The sequence below is a fragment of the Dromaius novaehollandiae genome, chromosome 2, assembly GCF_036370855.1.
Source record: "Dromaius novaehollandiae isolate bDroNov1 chromosome 2, bDroNov1.hap1, whole genome shotgun sequence".
Taxonomy (NCBI): Eukaryota; Metazoa; Chordata; class Aves; order Casuariiformes; family Dromaiidae; genus Dromaius; species Dromaius novaehollandiae.
Window position 1 is genome coordinate 92,579,306 of NC_088099.1, and position 27,684 is coordinate 92,606,989.

The 27,684-nt window shown below is 43.5% G+C and overlaps 1 protein-coding gene across 2 annotated transcripts in view; it reads right to left on the reverse strand.

Annotated features, from left to right (window-relative positions):
- BCL2 (BCL2 apoptosis regulator) overlaps positions 1 to 27,684 on the reverse strand; it is a 96,907-nt gene that overhangs the window by 60,050 nt on the left and 9,173 nt on the right. The window contains exon 2 of one of the 2 annotated variants that reach the window (XM_026115638.2): positions 19,248 to 19,524. The exons of the other annotated variant lie outside the window; for it this stretch is intronic. Within the exon in view, the coding sequence (XP_025971423.1) occupies positions 19,516 to 19,524 (9 nt within the window). The 3' untranslated portion in view covers positions 19,248 to 19,515. Of the gene's footprint in view, positions 1 to 19,247; positions 19,525 to 27,684 lie in introns of those variants that run through there. 2 annotated transcript variants of the gene reach the window in all.

Consider the following 27,684-nt stretch of genomic DNA (forward strand, 5'->3'; position numbering starts at 1 on the left):
ACTCCCACACATCTGCTCTCTTATTGTTATAGTTACCTTTTCTTGGGGGATTTAAGAAACTACAAAAAAAAAAAAGAAAAGCCCTTCACCTTTAGGACACGACGATGAAGATCAAAAGCCTTCGGCATTCCAGCACCGTGACATTCGGCGGGAATCATGCTTTGAAGCTGCTGAAAACTCGCCCCCCCAGCCATTCCCCCCAGCGTGGACGCTGCCGCTGGCTCGCCGGCTCACTGGCTTGCCAGCTCCCCAAGCCGCAGTGTGCGTGCGGCTCCCGGGGCCGGTGCTGCGGCAGGCCCTCCTTGCTCGCCCCCCGCGGTGTACTGCCACGGCGTCCAGTGCACGGCCGGCCAGCGAGCCACGCCGTACAGGAGCAGGTGTAACACAAGGTATAGCGTAGCTCCCTAGCAACAACCGCAGAAACAGAAAAGCAGACTTTGGATGTAGCGGGTGCAGTATATTACATAAGCTGTTTAGCAGGCGGCATGATTGAAAGCAGTCGGGGGACAGTGCCGAGCGGGGCTGAGCCCACTGACGGATGTTAGCGGGATTAAAGGTACCCGGCACATGGAAACATAAGGTCCCAATTGTGTCACAAGCTTGTTTTAATAGAATAAGCTTTACCAGTTCCTACAGCACGACGTGAGACACTCCCTTCCTTCCAAATTGTTCGTATATGCAGACGGTCTGTGATGCCTTCGAGAACAGATCTTATCACGGCTGCGCCGCAGAGGTTGAGCCTGCTCCAGCTGAAGGCAACGCTGAAGGTCTGCTTTATTTCAGCGCTAACAACCGCGGGCACTAAACATGCATGTTGACGAACCTCAACGCAGGAAGGCCGACAACGATGCAAGGGGCGGTCACAGATGAAGCACTGCAGCTACATATCTAAACGTATATCCTGGAAGATGAGACCGGGGGAAAAGGGGAGATTTCTTAAAGCAGCCCAGCAGAAAAGGCTGGAAATAGAAGGAGCAACTGTGGAGATACGGCAGCGGCTACAACTGGCATGGCTCTCACTGAGATGAACATAAAAACAGGGTCTATTCTTGATTTCTCAGACTGGCTGATGAGGTCAGATAGGGCGTGCTTGGGGTTGGTGTGTGAACTGATTCAGAGACAGCCATAGGCCACACTTCCGGCACAGGAAAACATGGCAAGGTCTCATTAGCAGTAGGTTTCAAAGGAGACAGTTTTAAATGATTTTTTTCTTTTTTGAGTATGGATCGACATAAGCTAGAAGGACCAAAACATCAAGAAACATGTACATGGCAGAGATAAAGATTAAGTCAAGAGCAGGCATAACTTGTCTCAATTATCTCCTAATACTATTGACTACCAAACTACTGGCATCTGAAATGACGTGGGGCAGCCGGGTGGAAGCGGACGGGGGAAGATGAGGACACAGGCTGCAATGCTGCCTTTGCCCTGGCCAGCGTGCTGACTGCCCTGCAAAGATGCTCATTATTGTTGACGAAAGGATGCACTTTTTCACTCTGCTGGCCTGACTATACAGTAGCAGTCCTATCTGAGACCTCTAAGTAAGAAGAAACGGTGTATTCCTCAGCTTGTAAATTAATTTAATTCCTGGAGCACACTTATAGAGTAATGCCTGAGGCTTACGAATGCAAAATGGAGCTGGAGCCAGCACATGATTCTCTGGAGAGACGCACCAGCTGTTTCACGTCCTGGCTCCTCTGCTGGGGGTAGGGTGCAAAAGAGAGCTGTACATGGTCTGCACCATCCATTTGAAATGAGAGTATTTTCCCCTTTTTTTCCCATACTATTTAATAGTCATATACTAAGAATATATAAAGGAAATAAGCAACTTTAAAAGATGCATAAAGTTCAAATCTTGCAGTAAAACAATGAGGTGAAACACTGAAATACAAACTGCAGTCTAGAGCATTACCAAGAAATAATGACTTTCTGTGATGGAGAAACAGATTAAAAGAGCAATTAAACTGCATATTTACTTACAATAGTAGTGCACCCTAGTTAGCCTGTAAATAAGCCAATTTGACCACCTAAATTAGGCATCAGTAGAGAATTAAAGTTGATCTCTATGGAAATTTAATTCCTTGAAAAAAGAAAGGGCTAGATGAGTGTTCCTCTTTCAAACATGAACCTATAATCAGCCCTCTCAAAAATGAGAAAGGTTAGCAGCTGAGGGCAGGCAAATTTAATTTAATAAATATGTAAATGGCTCTCAAGACAAGAAAGGGACAAAGGTAGGCCCAAACCTGAGATCCAAATGCTCCAAAACTTTGCGGAGGTCTACATTTAGATCCAGACATTGTGACAATCCCACATCTTTATAATAAGCCACATCAAGAGCCTATGTCTGGATACCCTATCGCTTTGAGGCACTTCAGATGCAAAGCTCGTCTCTAGATCCCAGGTGTCCACAAGAAATCCCCTTCCAAAAGCTTACAGTGACTGCTAGGGGTTTCTCTTTTGGTCTCCCCATTTCTGCCTCCCAAAGAGCGGTGGTTGCACAACACTGAACCAGAACATCCCGACTCCCGCTCAGCTCAAAGCCCTCAGGTAAGCCAGGCGGTAGCCAGTAGGTTAGAGCATGCAATTACAGCATCCCTGAGCTGCTCAGAGGATGCTGGCATTGATGAAGTGGGAAAGGATAAAAGCACCATATTAAAATGTCATAAAACATTCATTTTGCACAATTAGAGAAACCAGTAATTAGCATTTTTCTTTTAGTGCCTGACTTTTTATTCCAGCTGCTCTAATCCAGCTTCTTTACACTGCAATTATTGCCAGGAAAGCTAAATTTGGCATTCTTTTCATGTCCACTTTAAAATCTGCTCTGTAATCTGTCAGCTAGGCAGGCCTCATACACAACATTTAAAGATAAGTGAGGTTTTTTTTCCCCCCTTAGTCAAATTATGTTCAGAGTAAGCTTCAATTGCTAAACACTAAATGGTAGGAACATGTGCATACTATATTAAACAAATCATATAAATATGTTTCTTCGCTGTTCGACTAGATTCATCTTCCAAGGCTCAAGTTTTGTGCAAAAGGACTGACCCCAGGAGTGCATATGTCAAGCTGAATTAAGGAAAAGAAAAAAAAAAAAAAGAGAGAGCCCTATATAAACTTTTTAAGAATAATAGGATGTTGATTAAATTGTTAGAAAGTTAAATAAACAAGCAATTTTTTTAACTGTCCTTGTGATACCTCAGACTTTCACTCACCCTAAATGTCACTGAACATAAAGAAGAAAAATAGCCCACTGCTAGAGGGCATGCAGAAGATTTCAGGAGCGAGTACTCTGCCAAAGCTTTTTGAGTGACGTTGGGTAAGTCACTGGAGCCTGGGGCATTTTGACATCTAATTTCTATCAAACTAATTGAGCTGTTGTAAGAGTAAATACAGAACAGAGCAGCAGGCTCTTACAGCAGAAGGGCAACGTAGCTTCTGCCTGGATAGGCGAGCCCAGCAGCCACAACCGTGCCTGGGGAGGGCTCCCCTGACCGCGAGTGCTGGCGGCAGCGGCGCTGCCCACTTGAAAAGCAAACGCCACAACCATCCTACAGGACCATGGCTGGAAAAGGGGGACTAGAAACCACTGATAAACAAGCCATTGCAGCGCTCCGGCAGTGTATCATTGCTGTTAGGGGTATCAAGAGAAAAAGGCAATAAACAGCAGGTATCTACATTTCTGGTGGCTGCTTCTGACTATGTGTGGGCCAGATGCTATTTTGAACAGCCCCTACGTATGTGCCACACGCTGGAAACCACTGATGGAAGGTGTGGAGAGGGGGGGATGTTTCAGAGGTCAGAGCAACCATCCATCCCTCTCCTGCCTCTGAAAGCTTGCGACTTCTGTATTATCTTTACCTGCCTTCAGAAGTGCAACCTGGCTTTAGAAGTGCAATGCAGTTCATGTTCTGCAAACATTGTGGCATCTTCCACTTCCCTCAGGAGACAACTGCGCACCCCAGAAGCCCTTAACCTATAGAATAAAGAGTTCCTTGGACTGTAGGCTAATCTCGGCTTTTTCAATGGCATCATATGCCTGCGTCAGCAGCCCTCATTACGCAGGTCATGCCTGCCAAGACTCAGCCGCGGGGCTCATGCCACCCATGAACTGAGCTGCCTGGATGCTGCTGGGAAGTTGTGTAGCCGTTTTCGCACCATACTGAGTATCTCCAGGCTCTTAGCAAGTGTATTATCTTGGGAACAGCCTCACACTGATGCATTTACAAAACTTTTCGACTGGAATTTGCTTAGCCTCCAGGCTGCCCTGGCGGTTAAGTGGGATGAACGCAGGACTGTTTGCATCCATCCACTGTGACCGGCAGCCACATGGAAAAAAAACATACTTTTTTTTTTTTCTCCTAAATGTCTTTTTAGCAACCCCCCTACTTACCTCCACTGACATTTTTTTTCATTCTTTCCTGAACCCCTTCAGGTTTATCAATCTCTTCCTGGCAAAGATGTCCCAATTTTTCCAGTTATAGCAAAGACATACAGAAAGGCAATATGGTTTATTGGCTCATTAATAATTTCAAAGAGGTAGCCCCATTTCTCCCCATGATATGATTTAGAAACTGTTTTGTCATTTCATACTAAATTGGTTCGTCACTTCATACTAAATATTGTAGGCAGACATTAACTAGCTAAGCAGTCCCTAAAATGACACATTAGATGTTTCAAGTCCCAATCACCTCTCTGGTGCTGCACAAATTCATAATAATAACAATAAGTAAGTAATAAATGCTCTTCTTAAATATGTTAATAAGACACCTCATGTGTTCACGTGTTGCCACACAGCTCTTTAATACTAGAGAAACTTAAAAAGGTGCTTTTACTAGTTTTATTTACTTACAAAAGGATCTCATCAGCATTTGAGGAAGGAAAATATGAAAATCAATAACAAGAAATATAAACACAAACAAGGAAGATATTAAATTGAGACACATTTGAAAAGTTCCTACTCCAATGGGTACATGATGTGCAGCCAAAAACCTATTTTTATACCACAAAAAGCATTTAAGTGAGTGCATCAGCAATAAGCTTCTGTGGGAATATATACTGGGGATCTTGTTTACCAGATGTGTATAGGTAAATTCATGTTTGGACAGCAGGCTCTGAGGCATCAGGAGACACCCATGCATTCTGTCCTGCTTCCCTATTATACACAGCTTTGAAAACTTGGTTCAATCCGACTTGCCCGCATTTTCAAAATCCCCATTTGCACGGCTGTGGAGCTCTCTGTTTCCTCTCTGTTGAGTGGAACTGTGATTTCCAACACGTCGGTTTTTCCCCACTATTTCCCTGCAGCATGCAGGCAAGAGTATTTCTTCTCAGCTAACTGGATCTTGTTTCTGGCAAATGTATTGGAGGAAACTGTCGTCCTTGCTCTCCTTTGCCATCCCCCTTCCTTTTAGGAGCCCCTTTCCCTCCCACAGGTGATGTGGCATGCTGGATCGATGTGAAGGGCCCTCGGGTTGCAAACGGCTTCCCAACAACTGAAACAGTTCCAGTGCGGGCGACTGCAAAGCAACACCCAGAGGGGAAAAGCAATTCTTGACAGATACTATCTCCTGCCTTCAGATACAACGGCAGTGGTGCACTTAGTTTATCTAGTAAGTGATAAGATGAAGTGGAAAGGTAATACTAGACCTCACAGAAGAAACTGTGAGAGTAAAACTTCCACTAGGCTCATGTTTGAGCAAAACCAGCCCTTGCCTTGGTCATACTTCTCCTTAGCTCACAGGAATGGTGAGCGCTGTAAATGTTTTCAATAGGCTGCAATTCCTTTTGTGCAATTATAAATATTTTAGCATATGACATCAGTACAATATGTTTTCATTGTGTTTAGATCTCTTTAATTAGGAAGGGGCCTGAGTTCTCCTTGCTGCCTTTGGTAGACTTGGCAACCAAATTTGCTTTGTCTCAACTTACTGTTCTTTCTTCCAGTGCAGAAGAAGCAATGCGCACTTCTTTTTTATTTATTGTTCTTGATAATTGGCTTGATTTTCAGTCAGAACTGATCTGATCATCATGGAAAAAGAAATAAAACACATAAAAAAACCATTAAGGAATATTTATCTTCAAGTTAGAAGGGTAGTGAAAATAACCAGAAGGATGAGATAAGTGGTATTTCTAATCTAAAGGATAAAATCCCCACTTAAGCAACTACAGACGATGATACTGCTTTCAAATGAAAGTATTTATGTCCTTTTATTTCTGGACTTTGCACTTAATATGGTGGTTAATTTATAGCGTGCAAAGGCAGAATTCCCAGCACTGCAGTAAGCCAGGAGCACAGTCCTGACAGGAGAGGAGAAGTCAACGACACGCCATGCGTTCACCCTCGATCCCAGCAGGCAACAGCTCTGTGCGCAGTCACACCTGGACAACATCACGAGCCGCAGGCGACACCGGCTCACGAGGCCGTGCGGGCGCCCGGCCCGCCCCTTCCTGCGCGGTACCAGCAAAGGGCAACCCCCTTTCCCTTCTCCAGGGGCAGCGGGCAACGCTGCCCACAGCGTGTCAGCATGTCCCCTGAGCCCCACCACTCGCCCGCTGCTGGCAGCCGGCGGTGGCCACCGGCTGGGGCGGTCCCATCCCACCCTGCTGCGGCAAAAAGCCCCAGATGTGCTCCAGCGCCAAGGCCTCCTGCCTCAGCACAGCGCTGGGAAACTTCTGGATTATTCACCAGGAGCTGGAACAGTTGCGTGCTTCTTAGTAATGTGAGAAGTACCAGCAACGGGTACTTTCCATAACTTACTTAATGTTTACTGGTAATTGCTTCTGATACGCGTGTTACAGATGGGTCTGGAGATTCTGCAGAGTTTGCTGATTATTTGCAGGTTAGGTGAAAACGATGTCTCGCAGACTGGAAATTTCTGTTTGGGTCCGTTCAACTACCCAACTTAGTCTGCAACTTTTGCTTGCTCATTTGTGGTCATCAAAATTGCATTGCTATGCCGCATTATTAGTCAAAGCAGATACTGAAATGACCGAATCACAAGAACATGGAAACATGCTAGTTAGAGTGAAAGATTACAAATTAGTAAAGTACACAGAGTAAGAATGCAACTCCCTTTGTAAGCCAGTATGTCAAGGACAACCGTTTTTTTCCCCCTAAGCAAGCTAATAAGGAATGTTAAGCAGGACTCCATTCGCTCTCAAGAGAGAGAGTCTTTTTAAGTAGATTTAAATGTATTAACTAACACACCAAGATGCTATATGAGAAATCCTGGCAATAGAATTACCGAGGTTGACAGTAAATTCAGAGTGAAAAATTAAATCATAATTGGTATGCCCTGTTTAATCCTATTCACTTTAATCAGTATGAGAGCAAATTTTGTCACAGAAAGAACAAGAACTAAATGAACACGATGCTTTGAGACTTTCTGTGCTTTTTTCTTGATGTCTGCTGGGGGAACATGAAGGTAGATTTCATCCCACAGTTCAGCCAACTGGCCAAGACTGCGTGCATCTGGGTTTGATTCTCAGCTCTGCTACCTACTCCCGTATGACTCTAAGCAAATCATCCGACGGCCAGATCCAAACAAGCTATTGCAGGCATTTAAGCAGGACGCTGGCATGACAGGTCTCCATAAGGCCTGCAGTGTGACCCAGAGAACCCAGCTCAGCCCCGTGTCACCCTGGAGGCACGGGGACTTGCTAGGTTACCCCATTTTTACTTTTCAAAGCTGCCCCAACATGAGCAGGGAGGCACCTACTACCCATGGAGACAAACCAGCCTGGCATGCCCAGCCCATCCACAGGCAGCACCAGCTTCTCCCACATAATACAGATATTTCCTTTTTCTGAACATATAGCAGTGGCAGTCTCCAGGCTAGCAGTTAACACTTACCAGGGAGCAGCTTTTTGAGTCTTCGGTCTGAAGGGTTTTGAGGTTTCCACCGCCAAGGAAAGTGGCCTAGCCACCTGCTCTTAGTGGGGACAGCCCACCGCCCTTCATGCCCATGCTGCCCCAGGAAGCACAAAGTACCACACTGGTAGATTAGTGGTTAGGTAGGACACTGAGCTCAGGCCTCCCTTCCAGCATTATATCGTTTTGGTTTTTAATCCAAGATCAGCTGGAGGTACAAAAGCATGCCCAGTCCTGGTGGCAGGGATCAGGTCCCAGGTAAACGAGTTAGCTGCTAAGTTCAAGGGAGGGCACCCTAATCAATGGGAAATTTTATAAAAATTCCTCTTCCTAAGCCTGGTGTCACCTTCTAAATGCTACCTACTTCCATGTGCGGGCTCAACACTGGGTGCGAGGCACCCGAACGGCAGACCCCAGGGGCATAGGCACCTCAGTCCTTTGCTGTACGTAGTCCTGAGAGCCAGCATTCTCCGAGGGCTGAGGACGCGAGTGAGCCCCAGTGTGCGGAAGCGGCAGTCCTCTGCAGGCATCGCGTGGGCTCTGCTGCTGGTGCAGCACAGAGTAGCCAGACGGGAGAATGCGCATATGGAAAAAGGCGCTAACACCTTACATGACCACACACGAACACTGAGAGCTATATTCATTACTATGCACAAAGAGCCTGGGGACTCAGAAGTTAATAATGCGTCCTCCTCTAGAAAGAATGACAGCTCTTCAGCTCAACAAAAATATATGGTGTGAGTCTCCTTGAATTTAAAAAATATTTTGTCCATTTTATTCTGCAGCATGAAATGCACTAATATAGTACACAAAAGTCCTGAAGCAGTGACATAAAAAGATCCCCAAATTTTATGCAACTTGCACTTTTTTCCTTTAAGGATAAAAATTTGTATACAATACTCCACTTACTTCTTCATTACAGGTTTAAAAGAAACCAGGATGGACAGTAAAAGCAAAGCTTCCAATGATATTGCAAGTTACACCGCAAAGATCTTGAGGAGTGCATGTCTTTGAAGTACCACAGGGAATGATCAATCTCATTACAGCACTCCTGAGGAGGTGTTAATCTTCTACACAAAGAGATTAAGGCTCCCTTTTTATGAACTGGCATGTATTTTCAGTTGCTTCTAGCTTAGTTTGTTTGTTTCTTTAAGCCACATCGAACCTGATTTTTTTGCCAAAGAACAAAATCTACAGTTAAATCAAAGGCAAATGGAAGTTGCTGTGAAACGTCAGGCCACCTTCTTATGCAGGTGAATTTACGGGCCTAAGTGTAAGCATTATGGATGAAATGCTGGCATTGGGAAAATCAACCAAATATCCCATTGAATGCAACAGCACTAGGATTTTACTCTTAATTTAGAAATAGCTGGCAGTAGTAAAAACAGAAAGAAAAAAGAAAAAGGATGTTTTCAAGGTTCAAAAAATGATGCAAGAAAAAAGGCAGAGTGCTAGGAGATAAGCTATACTGATAAAATGTAATCCTTTTATGTTGGAATTAAAAAGGATTCAAGGGTTATGTAGCTGATGCTTTAGACTACATTTGTCATAAATAAGCCTAAGTTTGTATAGCGTCGTGGCACAGTCTGTTGGGAAAAATTTATAAATCAGTCCCTTTATTAGGATCACTGTTATTACTTTAAGGGAGGGCACTCAAATCCAAACTCAGGGCTTTTTTTTATCTTCCAGAGACAGAGGAGCAGCTTTTGGTTGGGGATTTTTTTTTTTAAGTACAAAAACCAATTACCGGTCTTGACTGAAGCTGAATTCAATTCCTTTTTTGATGTTCTGCAATGCATTTCTGAGTAGCTTTTGCATGCTATGACTAGTGTCAAAACAGAAAATATATTTGTAAGCTTATTACTACTGGAATAACAAGGTGGATACCCCTCACGCCGTTCATTCTTGCAGTGATGATCAAGAAAATTCCCGGTATGAGCAAAGGGAAAATCACAGTGATCAATTTCTGATTTACTTCATCAGAAATTTGCTGGAGTTTAGGCTTGGATTCATCACATTGGGTGTTTTGCATCACCTCCATCTCCTTGCAAACAGGCTGGCACTTCACAGAGGTGGAAAGCACCAGCCGTCACCGAGGGCCACACTCGGTGTGGATGCAGGACTGCTTCTTAGGCAAACCCGTATCGTGCCCGAGCCTCCTCCTGGTCTGGGCCACCTCCTGTCCCCAAATCACCCAAAGCCCCAAATCACCATTGGTCAGGCTGCTGCAAAGGGCCGGGAGAGCCTGCAGAGGCCTTCGGTCTCGATTTAAAGGATTTAAGGTCATTTCGTGTTTTCCTCCGTACAAAGCAGTGACACATCACTCACCACACTTGCCCTTGCTTCTGCTGACAGGGGAAGGGCTGCCTGTGGCTACCCGGCTATTTCCTTGGCCGTGCTCCCCGGATACCACGCCGTCCTGCCTGCCCGCAGACGAGAAACACTGCGCGTGGTCAGCGTGAGGAGCAGGAGCAAGATCTGCAAACGCCACACAGGCTCTACCTACTACCCAAGGCCAGGATCCAGACTTAAAATGAAGCAAATGAGTTTGTTGCAGCCACATATGCTGCCCTGCTAATGCTCTGCACACTGCTCGAGTTGGATATTAAGTGGGGAAAAAATGCACCATGGAATTTAGTTATTACGTTAATTTTTTATTTTGTTAAGCAGAAAAGGGGAGTAAAAAAGATAGTTGAGCAGCTTCAGACATAAACAAGGAGCGTATCCCACTCTGGACAGCCTCACACACTGTGTATGGCACAACATGTAGTTTTCTTCTTTTTGTTTGTTGTTTTCAGTTTAGGTTTTATCCAATTATATATCTATTGTGTGACAGGCCTGGCATGAGAGATTCCATTTACAGGAAATATTTCTGAGATCACAGGCCCTGCAGGCTAAATGCAAACACTGGAGCAGATGGTAACTGATCCAGTAGAGCTGTACCTAGGGGTGCTGGAAGGGGAAGAGACTTGGAAAGTAAAGCTGCTAGCAAAATAACCTATTATTAAAAACTACAACCAAATCAGTCCGGCAAGCAGCTAGGGACCTAATTAGAGGTGACTTACCACTTCTGCTGAGCTGCTTAGGCTGAGGGGCTGGGGGTGGGCGAGAGGACGGGCAGAAGAGGGTGGCTGCGCTATAAAACCACTCCCTACCTGCCCGAGCTGGGGGAGTGAAGGGGGCGTTTTTGCACGTTGATTAATTCCTGTTGGGTGGTAAGGACTGCTCGACGAGAAAGCTGAGTGCTAAATGTCAGCTCATGCTTTAACACAGTCGTTCCCAGGCTCTGCTCCCGGCAGCGCCAGCGGATGCGGAGACGAGCGCTGTGCGTCGCCTTCCCCTGCCACGCAATGAGCGCTCGTGCCGGCCCGGCCACACTCATGCTGCTATTCACCCAGGTGCCCTCTGATCCATCACACAGCCTGTGTTTGCAGCAGCCGAGGCCAAAGCCAGGTCTGCCCTGCGAGGAGTCACCCGGCGTAGCTGCACCGGCTTAGCTGCATGGGCAAGCTCACTTAGCACAAGCCCCGCTTATCCTGGGGGAGGGCAGCGATCAAGGAAGGAAGCTTGCATCAATATGCTCGCTAGCTCTTTCTTGCAGGAGAAACACCCTTCTGATGATAAAACTGTGTTTATGCTAGGGCGTTTGCAGCTATAAATGTGCCCCAACAAGGAATCACAGCCTTAATGAACCTTACTGTGTTGGGAAAACAATTTTCCCACAGACCTACAAAAGCAGGTACTCTGTCTCCCCAGATATTTACATAGCATCTGTTATAGCAGTTTTCCAACCTTGCTATTATGACAGTATCTCAGTATAATGATGGTAAAGTAGGTTTTAAACAAATGAGGAGTTCAAGGAGACTGGCTGGTGAAAGTGAGATTCCAGACCAGTAAACTGGAACAGCTGACCAAAGCCCCTGAGAAACACTGACTCGTTCACGATCAGTATTTTAAAGGTTGGTAAAAGTTACATCACTTCATAAGGCAGAGTACAAAATATTAGCTTAAGTTACTCTTCCTACTTTATTTGCTAGAAAGAAGGGACAAGTTCTGTCCACTCACTTACATTAATTCTGCTGTCTCATCTTTGCTGAGTATCTGCCTAAGTTTCCTTAAGCAGGTATCTCTGAAAAAAAAAAGAGGTAGAAGGGACCTCAGGAAATTATGTAGGGCTTCTCTCCTGCTCCTACAAGCAGCTGGAGGTGGTCCATCTGCTGTGCCTACACCACTGCCCTTGGCCCCTCCCTTTTCTGCTCTGCGGCTGCTTCTTGCCTATTTGAAGACTCACCCTGTTGTCCTTCAGCCTTCTGCATTCTCTTATAGACAAAACAAGCAGAGTTTGCTCTGATTTTCCTCGTGGGTTATGTTCTCCAGGCCTCAGGCCATTCTCACTGCTGTCCCTTGGACTCCTTCTCAGACTGGTCAACCTCTTTTTTTGTTCAGAACTGGACATGGTCTTCCAGCTGAGACTTTACCGGTGTGGAGTCTCAGTATAACGGTTACTTCTCCCATCTTACATCTCATTTCTGTTTATACATCCCCTCATATAACCTTTTTTGCCCTTTGGAATGGAAAACTAAGTCTTGATTTACACTAGCAGCCCAGTTTTACCAGGATCTGCTAATATAAACGCCTGTGCTCCTGCAGGGTCCTGTTTAAATCAAGAGGCCTTCACATGGGTGAAGATGTCTTAAAGAAAGATTGGGATGTAACTCTGTCACAGTTATCATGATTTGGTAACATTTAGCAGCTGTGTTTTTTTGCTGTAGACACCAGTTTTATAGCTGAAACTGTTCCTTTAATTTTTGCAAGAATGTTTAGCTTTTTTTTTTTGTCATTGTTGTTTCCTGGCCTCCTAAATATAGCCAAGTGGAATAACTAGCACCTCTGTAAACTGTTGGTTAAATGCCACGCTGAGTTTCATTTTGCACTCTGGAAAGCAATTTAAAATACATCAGGCTTTTAGAGCTCAAAATTTAGGAAATTATTTACATTTGGGGAATAACTTCTAACTCTTTCCTCAGGCTTTTCTGCCTTTAATACATGTTAATGCTATTCCCACCAAATAAAAAGGTGGCTTGAAAAATACCAGGTGTCAATATACATAAAAAATAAATGGCACTTCAAAGTTTAAAAAACACAACTGAAAAATGAAAAACTCAAAAGGTTGCTCTGCTGTCACCAGGTGTTTTGTCACTGCGATGTTAAACAGCAGGTTGACCACTTCAGACCCCACTGGAAGTTTTGGGCAAAGCGTAAGAGGCAAATTCACCAGCAGCAAAGGAAGCAACTGCTGCACTTAACCCTAAGGAGCTGAGTTCATTAATATCATTATTTACTGTAAAGATGTAATATTTCTAAACTTAAAACACCACTGGAATTAAGTACCGCATTTCTCTGTGAAGGGGGAATGAGATTTCCATCAGTCTAGTGGCTACATGCCACAAGGCCTAACACAGCAAATGGCCCAGCCATCGGAGGCAAGTGATGAACCCCTGACCCCATTCCAAAAAACCCTCACATGTAACAGAGAGCAGAGAGATAGGGCTCGGTATTCAAAAGCACATAAACTCCTCGGCGATCCAGAAGCCTGCACTACATCCCATGACTCCCAAGTCACTTGACAGAATGGAAGCTCCAAAGTTCCTTTTAAAATTAAAACGCCTGATCCACAGGGAGTAAAACTTGCTTATTTATTCACTTTACTGTCAACATTTCAAAGAAATTATTATCCCCATTCTGCAGAAACTAAGCAGCTTGCCTAAGGTCAAAGAGTGAATTAACGTTAAACTAGATTACAGAATATCATGGTTCCCATTCCTGTGGTCAACCAGCTAGCATCTGATTAGGTCACCCCAGTACATTTAATTTAAAAAGAATGTTGAATCTAACACTCTGCTCAAGAAGTGCCCAGGCCTTCAATAAAAAGTCATATGAAAATGAGAGAGGGAACGATAAACAAGAAGGCTTCCTAAGCCTCCGTAACTTGCAAACCCAAAGAGCCAAAAAGCAATGAGGCCGCTGCAAAGTAACCGTACTAAAACACCTGCATTTGCTGCAAAAAGGCATATAAATACTATAGGTCTTTCAGGCATAGATGCAGCCTGCGGGATCTGACAGTTGTTGCAGTGCAGGGCTGGAGTCCAGCAGCTTCGCTTCTGCTCAGCAGCTCCTCTCCAATAGCCCATGCAGTCCCATGAAACTATCGGCTCCTCTGCATGTGCAAAGGTATCGCAGTCTGGCTGGGAGGAAGGTACAATGAATACTAGTTTTAATGAACATTACTCAAGTTGACTTCTTGTATTTTTCAATGTTAAAACAGAAGATAGCTAAAGGAACTGTCCAGAAACATGCAGAAAGAGTATCTTTCAGAAACACCAATTGACCTGTGCTGGAAGAGGGACTGGAGAGCTTTTAAAATAACTGCTTTTCTCTTCTAGCTGCTGATGAAATCCATCACACTACAACAAAACAGATCTTTGCTAGTTTCTTGTACTCATTAAAAGGGTTGGAGCTATCAGCAGCTCAGAAGAGAAACGTTTCTGTGAGGCCAAAGTACTGGTCCTGCTGCCATTGGCAAGCCACTCCGTGCCTGCCAGCACGGAGCAAACTGCAGCACTCTCATATGAGCACTTGTACTCCAGCACATTTAATACTTTCAAGCCAACTCTGATCTCCGAATTTGACTTTGAAGCAATAGGAAACCTGCAAAGATTTTGCTAAAAATATATAGGTAACATCATTTGTTGACAATTTAAGACATCGAATAGCCTTCTGTACCTGTTTGGTTATTTAAACAAAGCTTGTTCAGTTTGCCTGCCAAACTAAATGTTTCTGAAGTCGCCATTCAGACAACCACTAAGTAACATAAACTGTGAAGAAAGGTCTTCAGAAAAAATAATCAAAGCACCAGCTGACTATCAAGCTAAATAAAACACCATTTAGCCCCAGACCAAGCCCTGTAGCACATCCACTGTGTTGACTGGAAGAACAGGGCTTGTCCTTACGGTGGGTTACTGAAGAGCAGCTACTTCTGAACACCTGTTTTTTCCACGTTTAGCTGAAGCCAACTCTGCAATACACTAAAGCTTAGGAGCAACACGGCCTCATCCCCAAAGACGAGCACTGGGTCATGGATTATTCAGGACACTGAACAAGCTGAATAGCTGCTCCTCCATACCTGGTTCTGAATACCGCGTGAGCAGACAAAGCCTGGGAAATCTTTGTCACCAAAAATGTGAAACTGTGGACTAGTGAGATATGTTAGCCACCTCAGTGCAGGTTGTTGAGTACCAAATATGGACAGCAGATGGTAGCTGTCTGGCTTGGATCAGCTGTATGAAAAGCTGCTAGTAAATCCGAAGAATGCTCCCTACACAACCTTAAGGATCAAAGAGCAGAGTCTCTGCTGGCAGAACCACTGTGGATTTCCCTAAAGATTCCCATGGAGTTCTGCCAGCAGTTTGGCCCTAGATTTTCAAGGTTACCACATTCCAGCTTGGATACAACCAAATCACTTGCCATTTTCATGTCCTATCACTCCACATACACACGTGATCAGTCATGAACATGCCTATTCACACATAAAACAGTATTCTCACTCAGAAAATAAGCCAGTTCTTTTTGCATATAAATTCTGTCTTCATGTACAGAAGTTATCATGCAAACGAGTATATGAAAATTACTGTCATGTTTTCTAAATTTAATTGTAAAAGTACATGACATAAGCAATAGCAAGAAGACATACTGAACAGTTAAGTACAGTTCATACATTTTAACATAATACTTTCTTTTCCTACTCTCTTCTCTTCAAAGATCTTTCCTAATTCAGTGGTGTTAACCATGTTTTTGTCTTCAAAGTATCCCACAAAGGTTTATCACTGCGTAGTAAACGTACACCTCTAGTATTACCAACACAGTTCTAGAGCTGCTCATCGCCTTCAAACTCCCACACAGTAGAAGTATCCAACATGCACCCAAATGTTGTATGCTAGCATGGAAGAAAGTTTGATAGCTACTTCTACGCCCACAACAGTTTTCCACGAATCTGAAGAACAAAATCAGCCTAATTGTTTCTTTGAAGATAGACCATCTTTTTCCTGTGGCCCAATTTAGACTGAACATTAAAAGCATATAAAGCTAAAAATGGAAAATCACTCATAGTTGAACTTACAAAACATAGAATCTATTTTAAAAAAATTTTCAAATTACACTGTTTTTTTTCTAGTATAGATGCTTTCCTACCTAAACTGGAAAACACTATAGTAATGACCTACTCAGTTATGAACTCTAGAACTTCTGAATCTGTAGCAATCAGGACACAATACAAGGTTGAAAAGCGTGACTTAGGACAAAATGCAAGTTGTACCAAAGTCAAGTGAGAGTCCTCTGGAACTGAGATCATGCCCACAAGATCTGCAAACCTTCTGAGACAAAGGCAGTACATGACAGAAGAGCACAATGGCAATTTTACAAGGCAATAAATACTGGCCTTTCTCAGAAAATGAGCAGCTGTCAGGTGTTATGATAAGCCATTAAAATAATACTGTTTATTGCCAGTGAGTAAGCAGTTTTAGAGCATGCTTAGTACAGGAATGTTACACTAGCAACACTAACAATTTTGAGACATGAAACATCTTCAATTTAACAGGAGATGTTGAAGTTGAGATTCACTCAATAATGTTTGGCCCAGAGCTTAGAGCTGAGACTGCTCTCAGCTGCTGCTATGACCTCCATACAAAGACCAGCATGCAAGGAGCTGTTAAAATGCCCCCAAACAGGAAGTCTTAATGGGTCCTTGTGAAACCCAGGAACTATGCTATCCATTCTCCAGCACCATCTACTGGCACCGCACCTAGCATCAAACTCTGTCTCTTGCAGACCACGGCCAGCTGCCACTTAGTCACTGAGAAAACCAGAGACCCCACCAGGTCTGTGTTCCTTCTGTCACTATCAACTGCCTTTCCGTCATGGTGGATAAACTCCAAGACACTTTCAGGACTTGCCAAACTCCTTCCCATCCTGATGTGCCTAGAGCTTATACTTGAACCAGCTCACACGACATCAGGGGCTTGCATTAAGGCCGTTCCAGCCCAAGAAATGAAATTACATCTTCCCATAACCAAGGTGTTTTTGACCATATCTGCAAGTATTGACCTTTCAGTATCCTTGGATCTGCTGCCCAAAGTCCTGTTTCATGAGTGCTATCTTTCTTCCTCTCCATGTCTCCATCACCTTTTGGGCTTCAATCCCCTATTAGCGGCATCCTCATGCTCTAGCGAGTTTGACAATGACACTCCACTCTTTCAAGAGTGGCTTTGGGAGAACAAGTGACAAACCACAAGGCACAGCAATGTCCCTAGGATAGTCAGCATGCTAAGCATATGCAAATATACTCGTTTTGCACAGGGGAAGTGCAGACCGTCCCAGCCAAGCCTCACTGAAATGTGAAAGGTGTTTCCTCACCACACAAGCTCTGAGCAGCACTTGCAAAGCCAGAAACCAGAAAACACTGGAAATTCAGTTTGTAGCTTGTTACATTGCTTCTGGAAAGCAAAGGAAGTGAAGGAAATGTTCTCATTAACAGTAAGGCTTTCTGGGGCCAGGTGGACAGGTCTGGAGACTAGATTCAGTACAGTACACAGGCTCCAATCTCTGCTTCAGACTTCTCAAGTGCTATTGATTACACTGTGTCAGCTGAATTTGTGAGGAAAGGGTTGACAGGGATTTCAAAGGGAAGTTTCAAGTCTAAACACATTGTTGAATCCAGGCCCTTGGTAGTTGTTTTGTTGCACAAGAGAAAGGAGGGAAAACATGAAACAAGAAAGCCCCTGCAAGCACTTTCCCAGGGCACAGGCGCAACCCTACCAATGGCTCAAAGCCCCCCTCACTCTGTCCACTGGGAGCTGCCGCTTGTACCGCACCATGCCCACCCATCAGCTCCCTCACACGATTCCTCACCCAGCCTTGAAATGCCATGCTGCCAAGGCGGTCAGCACCATTTCATTTGTTTTAGTTACAATTGCATGGGCCCTGCTTAGCATCTCTGCTGCCTTGGACCGCAGACCAAACACCCTGCAGTGCTGGGTACCACCCTTGTCAGCGCAGCACAGCCCAGCCCAGCCTGACACGGAGCTGAAAATAAATACCATTTCTCAGGGATGCTGCTGGGATAGTAAGTAGAGAAGAGCCTAGACAGAAAGTTAAAATCACCACTGGCAAGAAAAACATTAATGAGTCCCAAATGTAATTTTTCGACCCTGTTTTGGGAAGACACAATATGTGTAAGGGCAAAAATCATAGTTCTTATCAAAGTACTTGTATTTTTTGTAAATTCATGTACAATGTTAAGAATGGGGAGGGGAATCTGTCTTTGTGAACTTCCCTGAAAACAGACAAAATAACATTATTGCATAAGAAAGGATTTTTTGAGATTCAGAACAAACAAAATTTACCAATGGGACAAGCAGCCAAATAGAGACAGTAACTATTGACATTCCATTTTAAGCCTAATTTTTAGGCCCTAATAGGGAATTTAAATATACAATACATAAGGTAGGTATTCTGCTTGCTCTCTGCAGAAGTGGCTTTTATTCTCTGATACATGTGTACTTTTCCCACTTGGCTCAGACATTTAAAGGAACGACTTTCCCCTTGAACTCTAATCATTTTTGAATGAATTATTAAAAAGCTTGACTTTACAAGCAGTTTTCCTTTTATATAAAACAGTGCACAAATGAAAGAGAAAACTGATGAAACAGGTGACCTGACAGTATACTTTGTAAAAATCAAATTATGCATGTGTGCTGCATGTGCGCATATCTGTCTGTGAGAGGCAGGGTGTTTTTTTTTCTTCAGTCTTTTCTCTCATTTAGAATAATCATGTGCTGTTCTGGCACTTGTAATTCAAACATACCAAGCTAATTGTGTGTGTGTGTTTTTTTTTTAAGCTGACAGTGCCTCTTTAAAGAGCTAAAATACATTTATTTTAGCTTATATTTGTATTTATTTTTGTAAATTTATATAAAAGTAATGGAGCTTCGGTTACATTCTTGAAAGGTTTGCATTTCATCTCTAAAAAATCCTAACAATTCTGGAGTAATATCTAACTGCCATTTCTTCTCGTTGTAAACAGAATCTAGATTATATTCATAATTAAAACAAGGGATGCTGCCAGCTCTCTTTTGAAAAGTCATGGAAATGAGATATTTAATTTTGCTATTTCATGTACTTACTCAAGACAAATAAAAGACTTCTTCTGAAGCAAATTATAAAAATTCAGGCCCTTGAAGTGATTAAAAAGGCGTAAAATATTCAAATATGCCTATTTTTTGTGGAAAACAATCATGTTTATAACAGCAAGGATATAATGTGAATGGGAATAGTTTTCATGTAACTTGACATATTAAAACAAAATCTTTCTTGAGGCAGATGGGAACATGTAGTCTTTAGGCAGGTTCAAGCTCCCATGCTGGTCTTCTCCACGACGGTGCCTGCCAAGTGATGACCCAGACCCCAGAGAACGGCTGTTTGTTCTCACCAGGAGGAGACTTTTCTCTCTTTTCTAGGTCAGCCATCGGCAGAAACGCATGGGAAATCCAGGCACACAATCCCAGACGTTACTACTGTGATTTGCAGAGTCATTAAAATATCTGAAGTGAGAAGAGAGGCGGGAAGGATGTAAGTTGGGCTGGCATCGTGTGCCTGTGTGATCACACCGGAGGAGAAGACAGGAGTCTTCTTTCCCACACTGTTGAGCAAAATCTGGGACCAAACCACGGTCTTTATGTTCAGCCACGATATACATGGAACATGTATACATATATCATGTTCCATGAGACACATCAAGCCACAATACACAGCAAGGCTCCTGTCAGCAACAGGAGAACCAGCTCTATCCACCTTGCCCCACCGCTCACTCAGGTGTTTCTCATAGGTGTTACCTTTGTGCCAAAGGCTTCACCTTCAAAGCACAATTTAATCCAAAACATAGCTCTTGAGCCAGGCAGAGTTAAGGGGGCTCTGTGTTTCCTCTGCAACGTGTTTTTTTCATATCCTTCTTGTCCATTTCTGCAGAGGGCATATACATTCGGTAACTTACACGTTGATCTGTAGAAGATAATATTAACTTCCCATATGAATCTCATTAAAAAAAAAAAAAAAGATTAATGAGGAACATGGACATACCAGCTGGCTTACTTTCAGAAAATTACAAATCCAGGCAAGAACATGATGACAGGATGATTTTGAATGAAAATAAAACCAGCATAATCGGAACATAAGAATTGACCCCTCTGACATTAATGTCACAGAAATGCTAAAGTCTACATTTTGGGTGTGAATCAGTCCATGAATCTCATTTTAAGTGGCTACCCAGAATGTTACCAGTTCTCTCTGTAAAACAGTCCTCAGTAGAGGACCAGCACAAGCCTATGCATCACTTAAAGGCTATCTGAGATTTATTCTGAGAACCACAACGATGCTGACGCCTTGCACTTAATTTCAGCACGGGAATGAGTTCTGCTCACGATGAGTTACTGGAAGGGACATGTTTCCAAGTGCTATACCAGATATGAACCAACCAGATCACGTACCCAATTACTTGCTAATGGCATAGAGTATACGGCATATATCTTCTCCACTGTGTGATCCTGCAACCTCTAGTGACTCTGACGTCCAAAGACTGCCAAAAAACTGACTGCTGTGCTGAGCCCTAGGGTCATACATCAAATGTTCACATGCACTGACAGATGTTTATGTTGGTCATCCTGATTTAACTCCCATTACATCATTTACCAAGCTACTGATGTTATCATAAACGCTTAAACAGGCTGGCAAAGGAGACTTGAATACAAATTTGATTCCCTTGTGGTATGAGAGCATTACACCCCAGACTGCATCCTGCTCTTAAATTAAGCTGAACAACTGTACAGATTCTTTCATTTATTTAAATTCCAAATTAAAAAGACCCTTTTTTCCAGACGATTGATTTCACTCATCATTTGACCACCACAGGCTGAATGACAGGTACAAAAAAGTAAAGGAGAGTCAGACTTTGGATCACAAACTACGGGTATACAACTAAAAACTGTTTTGTACTGTAATTAAGGTGCCATTCAGGCTGCAATTCAATTTGGCCACATTAACTCCTGAAGGTCTGCTGCATGATTTAGTGCTTCCAGTCACTTCTGTTTTGTGTACAACTGGACTGCTCTAACACACTGCAAATCAACTGAAAGTTTTGAGGGAGCAAAATTAATAAGCGCAGGAAGTCCTCTCGCTACTCTGCATGTGTACTTTACATGTTTGTCACCTGCCACTGAAGTACGATCGCAGTAACGAATGCAGGGGTTTACATTTAAACTCCATGACAGCCTCTCTGTTTGCTTGGTTGTCTTAAGTATGGGGAGGGAATAGGAAACACTTCACACATCTTGTTTTCCGCTTCCAATATATTTTTGAGTTTTCTAGAACAGCTTTTGCTTGGATGTGTAATCACTGTGGAATGGCTACTATACCCTTGCTACACTGCATAATACTTTCCCTTCCTCCTTCTGTAGGATTCCTCATGAAAATAGGCAGTTTGTGTTTTTCGCCCTAAGGATAGAACATAATGTACTGTCTCTAGGAAAAAAAAATCATTAAAACATTTTCCACTACTTAAAAAAACCACCACATTAAGTACTACTGTATTTCTTTTATACACATGACCTCATAGATACATGTGTGCATCACATCCACATTCACACAAATGCATTCAATTTAGCTATTTATAGAGCTCTATAATTTTTCCTGGCTCAAGCTGTAGTGAGCTTCCCCTGATGGGGTTCAGTTCACACGGTTTCATAATCCTTCATTTTGCCTTGAGTTCATATTCCTGGAACATCCCCTCCCTACCCCCGCCCCCTCCTAGAGTCCCATTTAATGTTTTACCGATTAAATTGGCTGGGTGCTTTACTGAACTCATCACAAAAACCAGTGGGGTTTTTCTTTCCCAAGGAGCTGGGTGAGTTCTGTCAGTTTTTCTTACGATATCCTAGCGATGAAACTCATGGATGCAGTTTCAATCTTGTACAGCTAACTACCCTTTTCTGACTGACATAACATTTCGACACGCTTCAGAAGGGTCTTGGCCAAGGGTCTGTCTTCCAGTTATGCTGTTGGTGCCTTAATTACGGGCAATGCAGGTTTCAAAAAAGTTTGCATTCAGTACAAGTCATCCAGCCTTCCTGCTAAACAAGCAGTAATCCTGAAAGATGCACGTCCACAAGCTGCTGAATGTCTTCTCGCTCTGCTTCCAGTGACATGAGCAACATGAGGAAGGAGAAAGTATTTCCCACCTCGGAGTTAGCTGGTCCCTCTGTGCTTCAGCAGACTTTGCATGTCCTTTGCATGTCCCAGGGCAAAGGACACCGGTAGCTGACCTGAGACAGTCACGTCCAGTGGTACCTCATCTCTTCCCATCCTCTTTCTGGATCTCCAGGCTGGGGAGGCAAGGCTGGACCACTCTAAAATCCAGCAACCTCTTGTTGTGCAAACACCCACCCAGAGCTAAACACCAGTTAGTGCAACTTCAAACTCGCCTCTACTTTATTCTGGGAAGAAACCACTCCCCAAGTGTTTCAAGGTGCAGTGCTGGAGCACTAAAGGGTAGCAACAACAATAGAAAAGTAACCACTAATTGTCCCTTCCCTCCACCTTACGGAGTGGAGCGCAGCTCAGCTGGACCACAGAGGTCCAGCCCATACAAAGGACAGAAAGGTAAAAAGCTCAGAAAGCAAAAAGCTATTAAAGCCAAAACCCATGAGGCAGATAACAGCTTGCTGCCAGACTTTTCAAAATTTAAGTGTTGATTGTTCAAAATTTATGTCTAGATTTTTCTTAAGAATGCAATTTCCTGGCACATGGTACAACTCACTCTAGACCTGCATGTCAGCACAGCAGGCATCCTGTTGCAAAGGTTATTATGGAACTATTGAATGTTTTCATGCCAAATTTGTCCAAATTAAACCGAGGGGAATGGAAATACTTTCCCTAGATAGGTGGTGGTTGTATTAGGTGGGTTTGTTTATAAGGAGAATAAAACTTACGGCTAAATATAAAAGCAGATACATCATAATATTGTCTGAGAACTTGAATAACATGTCATTCAGCCTGCATACTGTGGAAAGAACACTAAGGTCATGTCTAAAATAAGATCAGTGACTGTTTGACAATAGAAACATGTAGGAGGTAGAACAGGAGAATTTTCCACATTTTTTTAAATGACATTTTTCTTAAAAAAATACTCATGCCTATCTCGCTACAGGTCTGATGCAAATCCCATCAAACTCTGTGCAAAAAAACACTGTTGAATTCAGCATGTTTTGGATCAACACCCTGGCAAACCTGCATTAGTCATTTGTGCCAACTGTTTACTTTTTGTATCATGCTCAGCTTGTAAAATGAAAGGAGGCTTCTGTGTTGCATTTTTGCTTTCAGACAGTTTCACTTTCTGGTTCAGTCCTCTGATCCTGCTCCCCTGGAAGTCAATGACTTCGGTGGGGCTACTTGTGTGTTTTAAAGGTAATCATATCTGTGTTTGCAACGCTGGGGATCTAAGAGAGTTACTGCAAGGTCAAAAAAGAAAAAAAAAAAAAAAAGACCCCAAACATCACTCCAAGTACTTTGTAAAATACAAAGTGTTCCTTTTTCATTTTATTCATCCACCAAAACCTGGGGTGAAGATACGACTTCAGGGACCTGACATTGCTAAAACTGAAACCAGCACACAGATTTCAGCTGCTGCCCTGCTGCAGGGTAACTGCCTACTAGCCCGGATTTAGGGGGAAACAGGGAACTCGGAACTCAAGGCTTGACAGAGGCATTTACTTTACTTGAGTTTTGCTTTAGTCAGTGAAGTTTGAGGTACGTTTCTTTTTCTGCCATTATGTGGTAGTCACTTCTAAATATAATCACAGGCATCCACCTGCAAAAAGAGCACCCCAAGGGCTCTAATCCCACCCCGCCACCACCACCGACCACCTCGCTCACAAAACCCCCTGGTTTTAAAACAAGAGATGACGCACAGATGGCCTGGCCAACGCCAAGGCTGGGAGGTGGTCACCCTCTCCTTCTCCCCAGCTGCAGCAGGCAGTGCAGATAGCTAATACAGCTAACGGGAAAACGCTTCAGGCTGACAGCTCCCACCGTGGTGGATGCAGCCGATGTCGGTGTCGCCCCGAGGGCCGGCAGGCGCTGCTGACTTACACCCCGACTGCCCCTCAGCAGCGCTGCATTGCTCTTGGGCCCTATTGAGAGTAATTTGCCTCTTGGCTAACGACGCTGGGAGAGAGAAAAAATAATAAAAAGGGTGGCAGGCCTTGAGGGAGGAGAAAAGGAAATGGGAGCACTGCCATTTTTTTTCCCCTGAAATCTGGCAAAATAAGCAGGCTGATTTTCTTATGGGATCAGAGGTAAAGTTAGTCACCGTGAAATTATTTAATATTTGACTAATCATTCACCCTTTGCTGCTCTAACCTAGGGCTTGGCGAACCCAGGCCATTCGGTCACACGGAGGAGCTCTCGCCAGACCCATCTGGTGGTGAATGTCACCGCAGGAAGCTCATCTGAGCGGGAGCCCAGGTCCCTCCAAGGCCCTGGTGCCACCGGCATTGCACGGCATGAGAGGAGCTCCTCTCAGCTGAGGGATCCGGACCAAAGGGACAGAGGAAAGGGAGCTCTGCATACAACACTTCTCCATCATCTCCTTTTTAAAGCAGCAGTCAGGAGCAACAAGTGGCCGCAGTTTCAGACATTTTACGTTGCGAGGTGTTGCTGTAGGGATCAAAATGTCCTTAAAAACAAACAGGCTGTCCATCCCATCCAAGAGCACAGGTAGTTTATTCCAGCTGTCAGGCACGGGAAACCAAACAGCTCCTCTCCCACTGTCAGCTTTAGCTCTAGGCCGGTTATTAAAATTAAACAGTTTCATTTGTGAGAACCATGTATTTCTGTCTGCAGGCGGGAGAGGAAGGAGCAGGGAGGAAAAAAGAGAGCAAGTTTCCTAAAGCAAACAGCGAGCCCCTACGCACAGCGCAACAACATGCCAACGCCGCGTCTTCACTCGGTCAGCTGCCCCGTTAGCAAAGCCCCAACCTGCAGCATGCTTTAATGTACCCCAATGTCCTCCTCTCCTGGCTGGAAAAACAAGCAAAAAATTCCCATTACTTGCAAAATAAACACACCATTCTCCAGCGGAAGAGCTGCCTTTACCAGATAAGAGGGAAGGCAGAAGGAGATGTCTTGACACAGGTCTCCTCACCACCGGTGCAGCCCAGGCGGGAGAGCAGAGCGGGAGCTCCCTCACGCCTGGCCATGAAGCCCCAGGGAGGCTGGTCAGCTCAGCCCTGCGCCCAAAAACTGGCGTTACCAGCCTAAACTAAAAAGGCCCAATCTCTAGCAAACTGCTGTGGAGGACCTTGACCATCTTTGGTTGACTCCAAGTGGGCAAGGACTTCATACTTGTGTCTAGAGCCAAACACGTGAATTTCCTACCAAAGGATTTTTTGAAGGCAGCCGTAAGCTACTGCAGAAGCCCGACCGAATGCCAGAGTGGCTCGTTTATTCACAGCCTGATTGCCACCTGGCATTTCTAATGACTGATTTTATTTCCTCCCTTCATTGGGTACCCTGCTATTGCCTTCCAGCCCAGTAACAGGGAAACTATTTCCCTCTTTCAGACTTCAGGACAGAAGAGTTACTATTTACTGCTGCACATTAGCAGATCCAGGCAATGAAGAAAAGGTACACGTCAAGCTAAAACTTGAAAATAATACACGCATTAGGCCTCATTCTGACTTATAATCAGGACCTTCTGCATCAATCAGCGGATGGGGGATTAGCTATTTAGACAGTATAATTTATTGTGGTTTGCCAGATGATTTCAGTAAAGGATCTCTGGATACCTCTAACTGAACTAAAATTTGCAGACACTTGGAGCACAATATAAGATTTAGTTTTATTATGAATGAGGGAGTTTTTTCTTCAGTTTTTTCAGTGTTACTTTCTGACCAGAGCTATGCATACATTCTTCAGAAGTTTAACAAATTTTACAAACCTGTAACACTCATCATCTGATTCTGCTATCTGAAATGCTAACTCATTTGCATATGAACTCTTTGAATTATTTTTCCTCCTTTTTATTTAGAAAAAAAAGATTAGAAATAAAGCCCTCTCCTACATTTTATACTCCAAGCTCTAACTATTTGATGAGTTCTCCTAAGAAAAGGAGTTCTTTTCTTTTTCAAGACAAAGTTGATGAAAGTTATTCCATCACAATGACACAATACAGGACTTCTACATACAGCAAAAGGAGACCCTTCATTGGACAACAGTGCTAGGACCTACCTTGACTTTCCAATGACCCAAGCAAGTCTCCCCAAAGCACTGAACAGGAGTTTTGTCTTTTCTTTTTTAAATGAGGTGTTTTTAGATTACTTTTGTCTGCCTATATCTGAGCACTCAATAAAGCTTGTGAATGGAGGCAAAAGCATACGTGTGCATGAAGACACTCCACATAGGTGCATGGATGAGGCTTAGTGTTCATTTCACTAAAATGCCGCAGTCAGCTTTTATATGCACATACAGTGGGAATGCAAAAGGAAGGAAAATTGCCTTTATTAAATGCCTAACTGTGCTGATACATAAAGGAAAAAAATGAAGCTGTAAGCTGCAGCTCCTCACACTCTTCACCATTTTCCTAAACGAAACCAACAAACCAACACCTAAAATTGATCTTTGTAATCTTTTGCCTTTACTAGTGTTGCTAAACACATCAAAACAGCAGATCTGAAAAAGTTTAAGGCTAACTTACATTTAAACAGTTTTCTTTCTTCTGCCTCATTTCTCCAGTCAAATCTCACCACCAGCTCATTTCACATTCTGACTCACTTTATGGTCTTTCCCAGGCCGACCCGCTCCAGCAATACCAAAACTTAATGCTACAGATTTGAATGTTATTCTAAGCCTAAAATTACTGTGACAGACATTTTGTTTAATGCTGTACCTTGTATAACTTTTTTTCTGATTAAAAAACATCAGCCTAACTTACATGATAGCATGTTGAGAAACATAATATACATTTCCCAGTGCTGGGATTAATGTGCAGCTAGCAATCGTATGCATTTCATAGCAGGGTTAACTGAAAAAGAGAGATATTAATGAGTTGCCCAAAATCATATAGCATATGCAGTAGCAGAGTCAAGAAGAGGAAGTTAAGTTTTGACTCTCAGTTGCCTTCTCTAATAACTAGGCAACAGCCTCTTAGCATCACCTATGTGGGGAAAAATGGGGCCTTTTCTTCGTGATTATATCTGGTTCCTGTACATAAATTACTCACTGAAGTACCCCGAAACCCACCAAGTTGCCTTTTCAGTTGGCCAGTTAGGGATCATTCTTTTTCTCGTTCCAATAAAATAGCAATAAAATGATGGATGCACTGGAAGATGCTCACTAGTTCTTTCAATTAAGCTTAAATATGAGAATTGCATAACAGGTCTCCAATCAGTCACTGCAGGAGTAAATTCAGTGATGTGAGTACTCTTAGAGACATAGCAAGTGCATTTACAATTATCTTTTATTAAAATCATCTTCCAATAGTAAGTAAAAAATAAATCTCCTTGCTGCCCAGAAACACAGCCCTCCTCAGAAGAGCCGGATGAGCCATCCGTACCTCTCCATATAGGTGCAACAGTCCCACCCTGCAGCGAGGACTTAAAAGCATTATTACTTCTACAAAACACATTCCGAAAGAGTACGTTTTCCCAGGCTGC